A 17,099-nucleotide genomic window follows, 5' to 3' on the forward strand; every position below is an offset into this window, starting at 1 on the left:
TCATTAATCTTCATATGACAGATAGAGATAAGCCTCTAAATTTTCTGCAGCAGGCAAGGTAATTAATCCCAGGGGATTAATTGTTCTGCTCTCTCATCCTTTTCTTCTAAATTTACAATAAGATTTTTTTTTTTTTAAATTTTCAAAAATGACAGAATGGGGTTATTATATGATTACCTGTTAAAATGAACAGCATAAAAGCAGAAAAAAATAAAATTAATAATTAAAAAATAAAATAGTGAAAAAGGATATCTTAATATATATCTTGATTATAGAATTCAATAAAATTATCATTAATCATTGTGTACGGTATTTTAACCAAAATAAAGTTTGAATATTATATATTTTAAATCCATATTTCAAAGAATGTACACACTACTACACATCATTCAAAATTGACCTTAACTTCAAAACAAAGTTCATTTGCAGACACAGGCAGTGCAGTAATTAATCTCAATGTGACAGATAAAGAAAAAGCTTAGGATTTTCTTCCTGTGTAAGGTTAATTAATCCCAAAGTACAAATATTGCACAGCCTTCAAAGTATACAATGGTAACATTATCAGTAGTTATCTCTCTTTGCCCATTCATTATTATGCATAGTTAAGGAATCTACCCCACCACCCCAGCTCCAAACCAGAAGACATAGAGAACCAAACTTAGCATCAAAATATGTATTTCTGCCTACTGAACTACCATATCAAATTTGAACTTGATTGGGCAACCATGAAAAAAGTTATTAGAAAAAAACCTGAAAATTTGTGGACGGAAGAGTGACAGACGGACAGACAGAAGGACGGACGGACAGAGTGATTACTATACGGCACCCGCAAATCCTTGTTGGGCCCTAATAAAACATATTTTTAGATGTGGATCCACAAAGTTGGTGGGTTTTTTGCTCTTCTACACTATCAAACGGTTTATTTTCGTCTTGAATTATCACAGAAAGCAGAGCATTAGATGGGTACATGTACCTTTTATAAAATACACATTTATTTTAGAAATGTTTTGAATTCGCCCAGTCTTACAAAATTCGCCCGCTAACAACAATGACAAAAGAGGCAAAAATAAAACGGGAACCAATATTTTTTCTATTTACAGTATCTTGAATTTAGTCATAGACCAAATTAACATCCACTGACAAACGATTAGGTCATGCTGATATAAAGTGTTGAAACCTATCGTTACTTATCCTTACAATAATGAAATTTCAAAAAAACTTCGGTAACATTGCTGATAAATCCACACACATGAGATTTAGCTGCACTATTACTAGGAATTTATTTGATAGGATACTATCAGACAATTAAAAAAAGAGAATTAAATTTCAAAAACATGACACACCTTTTCTTATATTGAATTTGTTTCGAAATTGTGCTGTGATTAAATTTACCCTCTTTTTCGTTTCACTGTAACTGAATATAGTACAGTGCATCATGATGCCGTCATATACCACGTAAAAGGAATGTGACAGTTGAACATGTAAAAAATTATATCTGCTAGTAATAATTACACAAAAAATTACATGTATTTCAATGTTATATTTCAGAATTGCTCAATTTTTTCCCACATATATCTCGTGCATTTATTAAACGTAGTCTTAATTCATTTGCGAACATTCTTTTAATTTTTTTTTAAATTTCACTACGCAATTGGGATTTAACGCGAAAAAAACATTCCAGCAATCAAAAAACCTGCTTCGAACAAATTTACTTTCTTTGTTAAGGTAGCTGCGAGTTTTCGGTTTTCTTTAAAATAAACTTCGACGCCGTTTTCATTTCAACCCTGAAAGATAAAAGGGTTTTTTTCGTGACCCTAGTCATTTTTTTTAATAATTTGTAATTAAAAAAATTACATGCTCATTTTGATTATGTTCTATAAAATACAACACAAAATTTAAATCAAAACAATAACCACCCTCAATCGAGAATATCCTCTTCTCGGTACTGTCGATTATTTGACTGCGATAACTCAGGACACAGCGAACGTCAGGGGATTTCTGAGGATCGACCGTGCATTGTTTTGGCTCTACTGATCCCTCAAGTGTAATTTGCTTATTTGAATATGCATGTGTCCCGTTTGTCCAATTTAATGATAAAACAGTATAACCATCGAAAGATGCACTTTTGTTTTCCTTAAATTCATTTGCTCCATTTAACTCGAAAACAGATGTCCAGTTATCGTTTGAATGGTTCCGTAGTTGAAGCTTGAGACTTGCATTTCTATGCTCCCATACCCTAAATAATATAACCCGACTTCTACATCCGAAAGACAAATTAGTTTTACCGACAGGGTAGACTGTAGGATGCATATAAAACCTCACAACTCCTAAAGAAAACGAAAAAAAAGGACACCATGAAAATACAAAAAAATATATATATAAAATTATAAGTTAACTGTCTATTGATGTCACATTAAACCATATAAGGACCATTAACTAGATTAATTAAGAAATCAAACATTACATATACATACCGCAGGAAAATGAAAAGTACAAAGAAATTAAAATGCAGATGTTCCTCAAATGATCCATCTCTTAATCAGGAAGTTTTAAAACTGAGCATTTTTATGATTGTTCTTGTGTAAATAAACAAGTTTAACATCTGAGTGTTGTTGTCCAATCAAGAATACATTAATTTATTTCCTTTTTAATTTTGTCAAATGAATATGCGCATATGAAAAATATCCAGGCCAGGGAATTCTATTTTTAATGACTTCCTCTTAAAATAAGATTCTTAACTTCCTTTTTCTCAAACAGTACAAGTTGCAACATCTAGTAAAATCTTTGTAAATTTTAAGTGTTGTATGTTGTCCTTGGTTATATCAAATGTTATAATTATGACAACTTTTACACAGACAAAGATCTTCAATTGTGATGCCAACATTGTATTATACTATCTTCTCTATAGTAATTTAAAAAATATATCAAAGATTTAATCAACAATGTTTAAAAATCAATACCAATTTAAGACCTGTTGACAAGAGATTTGCCAACATTTGAAAAACAATGTTAAACTTTGAAGTAGATACCTTTAAGTGGTGGAATTAAGTTGAACGTCGTCGTTGCATTCAGATTTATTGAGGTGTCAAACAATTAATGCTTTAATAAGCAATTTAATTTTCTATTTACATCTTCCCAGATGTGTTTTCTAATCGTACAACTTACTTAACACCAGCACATAATTAATACTTCAATATGTTATTATTTTACATATAGACTTCTGCTGCATCGGAAGTAGATCTGACCTCTTGGACTTTTAGACTGAATAATCTTATGTCCGAACAAATTCTGTATGAATATTTGATTCCAAAATATCCTCAGACATTTTACTACAAATATCGTCTCTTTACTGGCCTTTAATATTCTAAGAAACACCATAGTACCAGCTCCGTAAAATGAAGCAATGAAGTTTGTTGACATGTAAAAATGACAACTCTTAATCAGGACGTAAATTAAAACATGCTTCACTTTCCGTGTCTGTTAAGCATGTTTAAGAGAAAATCTGAGGCAAGTAAACCAACGACCTCAGTAGTGAATTTGCGTTGAGTAGTCCAAAACTATCACAAGTTTTTTCATGTGCCGTAATTAGCGACATTTTAACACTTAAGTAAATGTAGTTTTAAGGTCGTCTATATGATTTTTTTTAGATCGGGTGCTACAGACTATTGCTGTGTATAATGCTTATATGCAGTGGACACGTATAAATTGTTGTGTATTTATATATACTTATATAGCCAGCAAGGCTACACCCATCAACAAGGACTAAATATTGAGATTTTATACAGAAAACTAGACACGAGCTCGTCGCAAGCAACGATTAGGTCTTCCGTCGTAGCTGCGTCATACTTGTGACGTAATACAAAAAAATGATACCTAACCATGATACAATATTAGATGTATAAACACTGAGTAAAAGAAACAAACTGCTATACTACATATATATATAAGCAAATACAGATCTTTAAAAGTTGTATATAGTTTGATTCGCCGCATGTTGTTTTTTTTGCATGTGCATTTTATTTTGAGAAACTTATTTAGTCATCATAATTGACATAATGTAGACAGAATATGGACGACGATTATATTCACACAAAGGGTATGCCCGATACGAAGGTAAAATGACCAAACATTTTACACGCATTTTTTATCGAACGCAAGCGCCAATGAATCTTTTAGTATATATGCGGAGATCTTGGAAATTTTACACGGGGTTTTGAAAAATAATTTTTTTTTTAGGAGGGAGAGCATGCACGGATCAGAAAATTTTTCCAGGAGTGGAGGTTGAGGGTCTGGCGGTTTTTTGAGTTTGCCAGGGGATGTCCGAGGCATATTTTTGGTACTTTTATAATGTACATGTAATTGAAAGAAATTTTGTACACATGCTAAAAACTACACGCACACAAAAGACAAAATACAGTGAAAACAAAAGTGATGCATTAAAAGTCCATCCACTTGAAGGGTGTAAGCAAGAGTCATTGTAAAAATTCAACATGCAAATAAACGATAGCATGTATTTAAGAATGAATAACACTAATATTTCGGGTTTAACATTAATTGCCTTATTTAGATATAGCTATTCTACGATTATTCGTTATGTACGCATATCCAGGCTGAAGTAAATTTGTTCTATAGTTGGAATTTATAAGGACTAATTTTTAAACTGTCGGTTTTAAATTATACATAATAAACCTTTTGGCACTATTTCTTATGAATTATTAACATGAAATCTAATCAGTGATTGGTTAGAAAATATAAAGAATCTTTGCATGAAATAAAACATAATGTAATAATAAAGAAGTTGCATCACGCTTAACCCGTTTTTTACAAAAAATCTACAATTATAACGACTTTTTTGTCTCAAAATGCAGTTTTGATATAAGTCGATATAAATACCATACACAACAGAGAGAGAGAGAGAGAGAGAGAGAGAGAGAGAGAGAGAGAGAGAGAGAGAGAGATGTTGTACCTTATTGAGGTATCACTTTTAGTCTTGGATGCGATATTTAATCTTTGTCAGTTAAAATTACAAACGTATAATAAAATGTGGTTGTGATGCAGTAGGAAAGTTTTATAGTGACACTGCCTTTCTGAATCGTACCCTAACATTCTAGGGATCGTGAATCCATAAAATAAAGAGACAGAAAGATTTTATTGTAGGTAGTATTACACTCACCTGCCACAACCACATATTTCGAACTGGATAAAAAAAATCACAACTTGACATAATCATCTTAAAATATAACATGATTAAGAAATTTTATTTTAATTTCAATTTTTATATAACCGGCAATTTTGCGTCTCTTTTTTAGTTAAGCAATGGTTAAGTCTAATATATTAATGCAAATAAAAATAACAGAATACACTGATATAAAAATTAATAACAATTAAAATTTGATATCATAATAATTTTACATTAAAGCTGACAGGAACTCATAAATACGCATTATTTCCCTTTTACCTCCGACTACCGCCATATTAGTTGTCGATTTCTATTGTTCTGCTCATCGCTACACACCCCCTATAAAAGGCCGAGAGCACTATTCATGCTTCACCGCATTCAGGTATTTCATTCACCCGAACACGTTACCTTGGACGAAAAGACGTGTATAAACACGTTGGGAACAAAAATAATATGACAACCACTTCACTTGCAAGGCATATCCAATGAATGACGAAACAAAACAGACTGAAATCCAGCCACAGATACTTCAAAAATCCTCGATAATTGTAGACCGTTTTCCTGTGTATATTATAACATCGCACATGCGCAAACTACACACTGTGGCAGATCGAGCAATGTCAATGATCGCATGGATTTTAGAAACGGATCGTTTTTGTAGAAACGGATGGAAACGATGTTACGTTGTTACCTTCTTGGATTGACTATCGTTTAGCTATTGTGTTGGATGTACTGCCGCCGGGGTTTTAAAAATGATGCCAACGTTATGCATTCTGTATGAACGACACGCGTGTTCGATGTGCATGCGAAGTAAGGCAGCACTATATGTGCAAAATATTACGGATACCTTGGAAATTCTTTCAAAGAATAAATATATTTGTATTTTATTGATTGTTTTTTCCTTAAATATTTATTACATTTTACTACATTGTGTAAATCGTGCATTTAAAGTCCGTGCAACCTGAATGCCTCGATCAGAAGGCAACCAACCGTAACTTTCTCAACCGGTATATATACCCCAGTGACAGTAGAGGAGCGATCGAAACTAATATGGCGACCAAATGCTTTTATGAATTTATGTCAGCTTTAAATACATTTTTTTTAAAGTGAATCTTTGGTTGTACAGATGAAATATACATATATATATATATATATATACAGATAATAATATCAAATGATAATGATAACAAATTGAAAACATAAAATATGAAAAATATAAACTAACGGGGTTTTCAATTGTGTTATTCTAAGATAATATTTCAATGTCCAAATGGTAAAAGTAAAGAAACAACACTACTTGTATTATAGCATTTTGCAGTAATAGACACTGTTGTACATGACATGATGTACAAATAACAATTTAAACACAAACAAAACACTTTAAGACTTAAAGAAACTGTTTAAAAATGTTGACTTTTTGTATCTTACAATGTCTAATGATTGCTTTATTTGTATAGCAGTACGTTCCATGCTTTATTATGATCTATGTTTAAATTTAATCTTAAGATCGTATATTAAACCGGATTGGATAGGTTGGCTTTGCAAACAAAACAGTTATTAATCAGGTATTTTCAGCTTGGTTTTCTTCTTTATAATCTCAAAGACTCATATTCTGATTGGTTATGCTCCGTTGCAACTTCTTCGTATGTACACGTGTCCCTAAAATGTTTTTGAGATAAATTCAGTGCAATATTTGATACAAAAATGCATGTAATAATGATCTCTCTCCCCAGCTCTATTTCTATATTATCCCACTCTCCCTATGACTATTTCTCTTACATGTCTTTCTCCTGTTGAAATTCTTGATTTTCATACAAATCTTGTCTGTCGGCTGCAACATTTAATTCTTGTGTCTCACAAGGTTTGCTTGAAAAAAGTAGATTAAAATATTGTTTTAAAGGTGAAAATTGCTAATCTTATTTCACACTCGTGTGCATAGAAATGCAATGTACAAGAATTCATATAAAAAACTTACTTTATTTTTTCCACAGATTTGATTTCTTTTTCGGTACTAGCTAAAATGATGATTTGTGTTGTGTACATTTATGTGTAAATTCATACAAAAATATTTAAAATATCTAGAAATCAATGGTATTTCTACACAAAACCTTGCAACAGTTATATTTGGTGAACTGATTACCTTGTTTTGAAGGCGGTCGTTTTTCTTTTCTTTTAGGAGAACAACTTCGGAATGATTTTTCGACGTACCTGTTATCTGGACTTAATTGACAAAAAGGAGTTTAAAACTGAGTATATATTTATATATATTGATTGCGCCCATGAGAAAAGGGTCCTTATGGCATTTTTTCAACATTTTAAGATTTTTACAAAATTGAATTAAACACATCTCAAAGTTGTCAAATCTAAAATTTTATGGCTATACGCTAATTCTAAGTAGAGTTTTTTCCCAATTAGAGTGATGCTATTTCATAAGGAAAATCACAACGTCGTGTTTTACATACGCAACGTCAACAGTTTTTTAAGTAAAGGTTATCAATCATTACTGTGAATTAGTCATTTAATAAACGTAAAATACAGCACTTTTTTATCAGAATCTTATTACATTGTTGCATATAGTTATATGCCTGCATCTATGTTATTCATTTATTTTAAAAACAAAGGTTTGTTTTTATTGGGTTTTTTTTAATCAAAAATACCCCGGTAAAATGTTTCTACTGACAGCGTAGTTGTCTGCCAGTGAAAAGCGATTTTTCAAAAAAAAAGAAAAAAAGAAACGGCGGTTGTTTAATTTCAGTTTCTTTTGGGATATCAACGAGAAACCATTAAGTGGAGTAATCTATGTGAACGTATTTCATTTACATAAACACTGTCGTTTCCATATAAACAATGAATAGCTAAAACAGATTAGTCGCTTTTGTTCTTTTAAATAAACAACAGATACGATTTTCGTGATATTATTAAATATGTCATCTTTTAGACTTGAACTTTTAAAACAATATCAGAAGTCCCGTATCGTACAATTGTGCATGTTTAATCATGATCCATTGTACAATTATACATGTAGTAGCAGCATTGAACTATTCTTTTGAAGTTTTAGAAATTGTTTCAGAAGTAACTAGACTTTAACCTGTGCATTCACAGATAAACACAATTAAAAAAGTAGTTAATCGACCACTGCCGGGATCATGCCCTTTACACCACCCTTTCTGTTCAAAAGATTTTTCCATTCGACTTTATGCAGAATTTATGGAAAAGAGTGCCCTTTCCCTGGATCGGATGGTATTCACCCCCTTCCAATACTGATAAATTTCACATAATACAAAATGGTTTTGTGTGTTTGTGGAATATTTTTACTTTCGATTCGATCACTTCTAGACACATTTTTTCAAACTACCGTGATTGTTTTTCTACAAGAGTTAAGCCTCCCCCCCCCGTGCTTACACATTTCGGGCGTGCCCACACATGAAAAACAACATCCGGACACTTACTTTTCCACGGCAAATATGTAGGTTTAGTATTATAGAGAAAACATGCAGTTTGCAGAGATTGATTCCGTGTTTTGAATGTACACATGTATATTTCACCTTTAGTTTTAGATAACTCTCAACCGTTCATTACCCATAACCCACAGCTTATGCATGCATTTTAATACACCGTCAGTGCGCTGTAATTAGTCTCTAAGTATCCTACATTCCAAAATCATTTGTAAATCTTACACAATTAAATCAGTAAAATAATTTTATGAATCCACTCCATCGACTAAAATAAATGTGAAAATAAAACTCAGGTTCGGACTGGATCGTGAAACTGTCTGAATTTTCAAGTTCTTCAGTAATGGTCAGAAGAAAATGTCCGTCATCAAGTTTTAAGATTTGTCTTGACGATTGCAAAGTTATTGATTTATTAATGCTAATTGAATTAAAAAATAAGTCCCGATATAAAACATGAGGTATGTTCAACGTTTGTAATATTAAACATTTTCGATCATGATTTATCGGTATTAAAGTAGAAAAGAGCGAGTCGTTTATTTTATATATGGTAGTAAAAATATGTTTTAATTATGATGTCTACATTTTTTCCAATAAATTATCACTAAATACTCATGTTTGGAAAAATATTCCGAACTCTTGTTTCACCGTAGGTACCGGCAAGAAAACATTTCCCCCTTTTTTAAGCATACTGCGTGCGTCGTCGTAAAGAATCTTGGTTTTTTTTTAATTTTTATATAGAAATCAGGTCAATGAATAATTAGGTTGGAGTTAACCTGTAATTATGTAATAGGAGTCACGTCATGACTATTTTGTTGTTCTGGCTCTTTATTTAAATTTATAACTTGAAATAGGAAGTTTTAATTTTCAGAAAAGGATAACAGTATGATTACATCATTTCTGAATCATTCGACTGTTTAACACCTTTTAAACATACACAACAATATCAAAAACAAAATCGAAGTAATAAAGACAGAATTACAAGCAAAATTTAATATTAACATAGCAATTTTCAATAAAAAAAAAATAGAAGAAATCGTCTGTTTAACACGTCCTTTTTAACAAAAAACACGGCCGATAGGAACATTAAGTGGTGTTTTGACTAAGTTGTACATTGAGTTAACTTCTTTGTTTTTATTTACATCCACCAAGTATGATTCCTTCTATTTCTGAAGAAAATTAATTGTAATTCAAATCTCTGTAGAAACTGACAGGACTGAAATCTACATTCGTTTATCGATTGGTCGAAACATTAATCGACTAGTTTTAGAAAAATCCTCGACTACACGAAAGATTCATGATGATTTTAGACTCAACCTCCCATTTAAGATGACGTAGCGGTTCCGTTTATTTAACGTATTGATGTACATTAACAATAATAAAGTTAATTTTACTTTTTCTTTACAACCAATTCATTAATCTGTAAAAAGAAGGATCTAAATATAAACAATAAAATACTTTCATTAATGATTCATATGCGGGTTATGACGGTAGCGATCATCACAGAATAAAATTACAGAACCCGCAAGGGCGTGTTATGTTAATTTTTATTTATTTATTGCAATGTTGCCATCTCCACATCGTGCATTACTTACCAGAGAAAGCATTTCATTGTTTGATTCGCGCTTATTACACCCACCCATTTTTGCCCCTCCAATTCATTAAAAAACCAGGAGTAAATCATACTTGTAGCTCTATAGAAACGTACAGAGCTGAAATCCTCACGATGTACTTCTAGATATTAAATCAATCGGTCGAAAAAAATCGTGGGCAAAGATACAAATAATATGAGGGGGAAATAAGATTAAGCGCCTTTTCAACAAATTCCCATAGGGACTTCTAAAGAAAATTGATAACATTGAAGTCTACTGAAGGAACATTGAAGGAAATCGGGGTCGCTATTTTTTATTGTTAAAGATAATTAATATACCAGTGAAACTTTATGCAGGAAATTTCATAAAAAAATATATAGGGTAGAGATAATTAGACCTGGTCTCGTTAAGAATTAAAACAAAGAATTGAGTTTTTTATGGGCATATCATATTCATTTTGTACATGTAAATGCAGCGTTCCTAACATTAGGATGTGCAAGGAAACACAAACACATGTTATCTAAACTTAGGACAAATTAAACAATACAAGTGTTTACCGGATCGGTGAGATGGGTGCAGAACTGCAGACTTTATAATCCCTCTTATTTCTAAATAGTTTTTTTTACTGTGATATTTTCAGCTAGCTGGTTTAACCAGACATTTTTCTACTTACTGCTTTTGTGTAATCTATCAGGAAGATATGTTTATTGTACATGCAGCATACATTAAAAAGTCGTACATCGTTGAAACAATACCGGCAACGGTACTTGCTGAATAAAGACGATACAAGTACATGTATTTGTTAAGTTCATTTTTTTTTTTTTTTTTGCTTTCTTAATCCACGCACTTAAAGCGTAGATTCCTATTTAAACACGATGAATTAATATCCGTGTCAAATCGCGAGAAGTGCATCTCGCGAATTTTACAATCTCGCTTTTATTTCTGGACATATGTATTAACCTACATTAAACGTGTACTATGATAAAAATTCGGCATTCGCGATTTTATGTTCTAGCGATTTGATGGAAAACTGCTGAATTGCGGAATTAATTAAGAACCTGCGTAAAATAAGAAATCAACAGTATGTGCATTGTCTGAATATTTGAAATAAGATTTCTTTTAAATTAGATGTAATTGGTGTAAATATGTTAATATCAATGCGCTGTAAAAAAAAAAAAAAAAAAAAAAAAAAAAAAAAAAAAAGGTGAAGCACCTAAAATTGATAAAATATTTCTATAATTCTTCTCCAAATCATAGCCAAGTTGGAGCATTAAGCTCAGATCGGGAAAAACATAAATGCATGTAGTTAATCAAATTTGTGTTCAAATGAAGTATGCATGATAAGTACGAAAGCCGAGAAGGATCATTCGAGATTCGAGATTCGAAATACGAGATTCGAGATTCGAAATTCGAGATTCAATATCTAAATTAACCAATCAAATCATGGATCTGAAACCTGTATCCTAGCAACATCAAACTGTTCTAAATAAAGATCATTCGTACATGCTCTTTCCTACAAATAAATTTCTTAATAGCTCTCATATAGTGGTTATAAAATGGTTAAATTAACATTGATGAATTAACCCCACACAGTATAAACAATTAAATTAGAAATAACACTGTTGGCTTTGCGAATCTAAGTGGTTTTGTTTGCCCTGTATGTATTTCCCCCCGAACAATTTCAACCCGAAGTGTATTCGCCCCAACTGTGTAAAAATCGGCTTGCGAAGAAAGATCTGTTTAATCTAAATGTTTTAGCTATGAAACGAAACTCAATGAAATAATCGACAAGTCAAAATATAGTTTATGATAAAGTTTTAAACCATAGAAAAGAGAGGAGGTAGCTAGGGTAGGGCAGACCAACTAGCAAGCTTTAATTTTAACGGTGTTAGCACACCTGTGATTTACATCGACTCTCTCTCTCTCTCTCTCTCTCTCTCTCTCTCTCTCTCATCTCCTAGCATTTCCTTTTCCGTGAGGGGGTTTGGGGTATTTGTGATGTCTTACATTAGCTAGCGAAAATGATAAAAAAAAAAACATGAAATTTTCTTTAAATTGTGTGCGGATGTTGTACGCCAATAATCTGTTTTCAGTATATCCATTTCAAGAGGGGGGGGGGGTATATAGTCCTAATTAATTTGTCAGTTATTCTGTCCCCACTTTGTTTTCTCTTCGTTTTCCAGGGTTTTTTTATTTGGCTCGGCAAATTAATATAGAACTTTCTGTGTAGCTCCATAACGATGCACTGTAGATAAATTATGAGTAGTTTTACGTTTGATAAACAGGTACATATCCGTACTTGAATTTTAATTTGACTCTTATAATCGGATTGAATATTCCAATAATTATAGGGTAGGAAAGAGTAGACGGGACTTTTTTGCGCATATCCTACTGTACCATTCATTCAACACAGGTATTAGCACTCATCGAGTTCGACTTGCTTTCCTTTTCTTTCATCCACTGGATTTAAACTATTAATTTTTGAAAATATTTTGAATTTATGGCCTGATTATATATAAATTAGAGCTGCGCTGGTGCATATATTTACTCAAATGGACCAAAATATAACCAAATGAATCTAAAAATTTTGACAAAATTAGTTTTAAACGTACGACTCTTTTTCAATTCAAATCGGGTATGTCCTTTAGAAAAATCTTGAACCACACACATTTTAGCAATCGCAACTTCTCGGGCCTTTCCGGCAAGCTCGGAAAAACACCTCGAATGTATTACCTTGGCGTCCATGACAACCCCCTTTTTTGTAAAACTTGATATCAATGCAACACATTTTACGATCTGTTGAGATGTGAGCTATACTTCATTAAAGTAAACGATATACACTAAAATATAACACAGAAGCGACATACAAGACTGTCTAGTCGATACTTATTTAATGGGAAGCGACTCCATTTTGTATAAAATTCTAACATCCGGTGTTGTTAATACATTCGAGGTGTTTTTCCGAGCTTGCCGGAAAGGCCCGAGAAGTTGCGATTGACATTTTAGCAAATAAAACGGCAATTGTTTCATTTTTTTAAGGGGAGGGAGGTGGTGCCGGTAAAGGACATGTATTGCTTGTGGCAGTTGTGCTATACTCTCATTTGTTATAATAGGTAATACTACATATTGATATAAAATGAAAGTTTCCAATTACACTGTACATAGCTTCTATCATGCATTTTGACCCGTGAGATAGTTTAAAACAATTTGCAAAGCATTTAATGTAATTCAACCGATCATTTTTGAAATTTAATTTTCTGGATCCCCGCCTGATACGTCCGCCTTCTTGTATATTAGAATTACATGTACGTTGACCATATGTACACATTATGATTAACTTAATCGGCTATGTTATGGGACGATAACATTTTTTATCAATGTTTTTGCAGGATATGTAACAAATAACAGCCTATTTGTGGGTTTTTGCACTGATTATTTGAGATAATTTGCCGCCATCTTTTATGCATTCCACACACCACTCACAATTTCTTTATTTGGTGCTCTGTGTGTATGGCAACAAATTGGTAAATATTCACCACTCACCCCTTGTAGCTTCATCCTGATTACATTTTATCTGGCTAAGTGTAATGTAGTAGTATATTAAATACACACATCTTTGTTTGCAGTGCTTATTTACATCTTTAGAGATTTACTTACAAAAAAGTAAACATTTGTATGACTTATATGTAATTATTGTCAATTTTGGTGCGGTGGGGGGTAGGGGGATAGGAAACTACAGAGAAACTTAACTTGGTTGTGAAACATATGCTTTTATTCTTTCTTGTTGATATATCAATGAATGAATTATAACAAAATATATGTACAACAATTAATTTTGAAATATTCATGCACAATCAAATAAAAGGTTTTACTGTTCTCTGCACAAGAAATCGGCAATGTGAACAAATCGGCACCCTATCATCCCTACCTTTAATTGTAGAGAGTAGGTATCCTTCTATATTGAAAACAATTCCAAAAGTAAGACTCATAATAAGTTGTTTACTGAGGAAAAGGGAAAAAAAATGTATTTATTAATAATTCCGTATGATGTGATAATATCTCAATGATTTGTTTATAATCATAGTGTTAGTGTATCACTGTATGCATACATAAAAACGATAAGTAATGCTTATATTTATTAGTCAAACAGGACAGATTATTTATATTTAGATTATTTAGATACATGTACTAATCTTCATGCGGGGATCTAGAAAGGAGGGGGTCAGGGGATCTGGACCCCCTCCTCGGGAAAATTGGAGCTTATTAAATTTACATAGTAAAATTTTTTAAAATTGGCCTAGGACCCCCTACAGAAAAAATTAGCTACGCTTATGAAGTTCTCTACCATAACCGCATTTTTACACAAAAGGGGTGAATAAACCCGGGTTTTAAACTATTACTGGTGGTGAAATACCTTAGGGTTCAAACGCATCAGGTGGAAATGCACCAGGGCAAACAAAATCACTTAGATCCGCGAAGCACACTGCATTATTACTAGTCTACTTAGATATTCTGTGTAAAAGTAAATACAAATAATTTTTTAGTTAGGTAGGGAGAATTGAACATAGCATTTATTTGTATATAAGAGCATGTACGTATGTTTTTTATTTAGAACAGTTTGATGTCGCTAGGATACATATTTTCAGATCCTTGATTTGATTGGTTAATTTAGATATTGAATCTCGAATTTCGAATCTCGAATCTCGTATTTCGAATCTCGTATTTCGAATCTCGAATCTCGAATGATCCTTCTCGGCTTTCGTAGATAAGAGATGATTTATAATGATGTGAAAATTAGATTTTAAAAAAGGTATAAAAACTAAACGCGATGAAAATGACGCGTTATAAAATTTACGCTTTTCAGACGACGTTATGACGTAACGTCTTATATTTGTGTCGTTATTTCTCTGTTTTGTAAAAAAATGCCATAAGCACCCTTTTCTCATGGGCGCAATCATATATATATATATATATATTCAATAAATCCTTTTTCTTGGTACCGGGGATGAAAAAACACAAAAAATAAGTCCAGTGCTCAAAAAACTTTTATCTATAGCGCTTTCGAGATTGACGTCAAAATGTTCTTGTTTACTCTGTTTTTAAATCTACTGGTAGGGCTCTTCAGTAGATTTAAAAACAGAGTAAACAAGAACATTATGACGTCAATCTCGTGACGTAAGGTAGGCAACGTTCTTAATATTATGTATTTTTATCATCTGCATATATATACATGCATATAAACATGCATATAATTATGTACAAGAGACACTGGACTTTTATTATTATTATTGTGTTGACTCTTTTAATGCACTGTATAATGTTTTAATGTTTTGACGTCACTATGTTTTGACGTCATAATCACGTCTTCAACAGTTTGTTTTTACAATGTTTTGACGTCACTATGTTTTGATACATAATCACGTCTTCAACAGTTTGTTTGTATTACGTTGCCTACCTAACGTCACGAAATTGACGTCATAATGTTCTTGTTTACTTTGTTTTTAAATCTACTGAAGAGCCCGGTAGGGCAAAGCGCTATAGATAAAAGTTGTTTGAGCATTGGACTTATTTTTTGTGTTTATTTATATAAATATATACATGTATATATATATATATATATATATATATATATATATATATATATATATATATATATATATATATGACTTACTTTTTATTAACTTGTTGTGTAGGTATTGCTGAAAAATATAGTAAAAAATGATGTAAATTCAATATTAAAATACATTTGTATTTAAAATACCAAAACATTACATCATAAGATTCTAATTTTGCAAGTCAGGTTTTTATATTATAATTAGTTATATCTACATTGTATTAAATTGTTTTTATACTTTTAAAAATTAATTTTGCAATAACTTAACCAAACACATTATGATATTTGATTTATACTTACTGGTGTACAAAATCAGGAGAGTTCAGTCGTGTTTAAATTTCGCGCTCTATTATTGACAAAAATATATCCTAATAGATGCTTGTTACATTCTACATGTATAGTCTATAACCTTCAAGTGTGACTTCATGATATAAGTTATGAATACACCAATATCTAGTTATATTATTTCTCTTTGATTTTTATGCTAATCATTTACATTAACACCACATTCAATTCAAAACATACAATCAAAGTACTCTGTGAGAGAGAGAGAGAGAGAGAGAGAGAGAGAGAGAGAGCGCTTATTTCGTGAACAGGAAAATAGGAGTGATTACTTTAAATAGGCTGATGTTAAGAATGTTCAGAAAGCATGACTCAAAACAAAGACTCTTTAATTTAATTTTGCTATCATTGTTTTATGTTGAGGAATAATCATTTATGAAATTGTCTCTAAACATTTTGACAAATGCAATGCTTTAAACTTTGCTTTTTCAACGTTTGATACCATCATTAAATAATCAAACAACAATAATTTGCTTTGTATACGTGTATAACACAAAATGGCACTTACCTTTAGTTTTTGCCGCTGCGTCGATCGAAACTTTCTCTTCACTGAAAAAATATTGTCGGGGTTTTTTTAATAAGAAAAAAATGATGAGTTTCATATTAAAGTATCAAATTTATTCAATACATAAAAAAAATAATCAAACGTTTTTCATGAAACTTGTAATTATAAATTGCTAATCTAATATTATTGAATAATACGTACCGGTTAATTCTTAGCACAAATCCTTTCAAAATTAAAAAAAAAAATAAAAATAAAATTAATTAAAACATTTTTGTTATGCAATCCTTTGTTATTTTAAACTATTATATAGCATAAAGTACTTGAAGATTTGAAAACAAATCCAAAGAGTTACCTGTAAGTGTCCAATAAGTTTAAAAAACTGTCCATTATTTTAAAGAATGGACAGTGAAATCTGCCC

At 31.6% G+C, this 17,099-nt stretch overlaps 1 protein-coding gene across 1 annotated transcript in view; it reads right to left on the minus strand.

Annotated features, from left to right (window-relative positions):
- Positions 1–4,289: 4,289 nt before the first annotated feature.
- Positions 4,290–17,099, minus strand: part of LOC128162143 (uncharacterized) — a 46,956-nt gene continuing 34,146 nt past the window's right edge. The window contains exons 8-14 of the mRNA XM_052825335.1: positions 16,883–16,904; positions 16,685–16,725; positions 15,892–15,919; positions 7,320–7,399; positions 7,155–7,194; positions 6,959–7,045; positions 4,290–6,838 (exon numbers count right to left, since the gene is read on the minus strand). Of these exons, the coding sequence (XP_052681295.1) occupies positions 6,769–6,838; positions 6,959–7,045; positions 7,155–7,194; positions 7,320–7,399; positions 15,892–15,919; positions 16,685–16,725; positions 16,883–16,904 (368 nt within the window). The 3' untranslated portion in view covers positions 4,290–6,768. The remainder of the gene's footprint in view (positions 6,839–6,958; positions 7,046–7,154; positions 7,195–7,319; positions 7,400–15,891; positions 15,920–16,684; positions 16,726–16,882; positions 16,905–17,099) is intronic.

This window comes from Crassostrea angulata, chromosome 9, assembly GCF_025612915.1.
Source record: "Crassostrea angulata isolate pt1a10 chromosome 9, ASM2561291v2, whole genome shotgun sequence".
NCBI classification, from domain to species: Eukaryota; Metazoa; Mollusca; class Bivalvia; order Ostreida; family Ostreidae; genus Magallana; species Magallana angulata.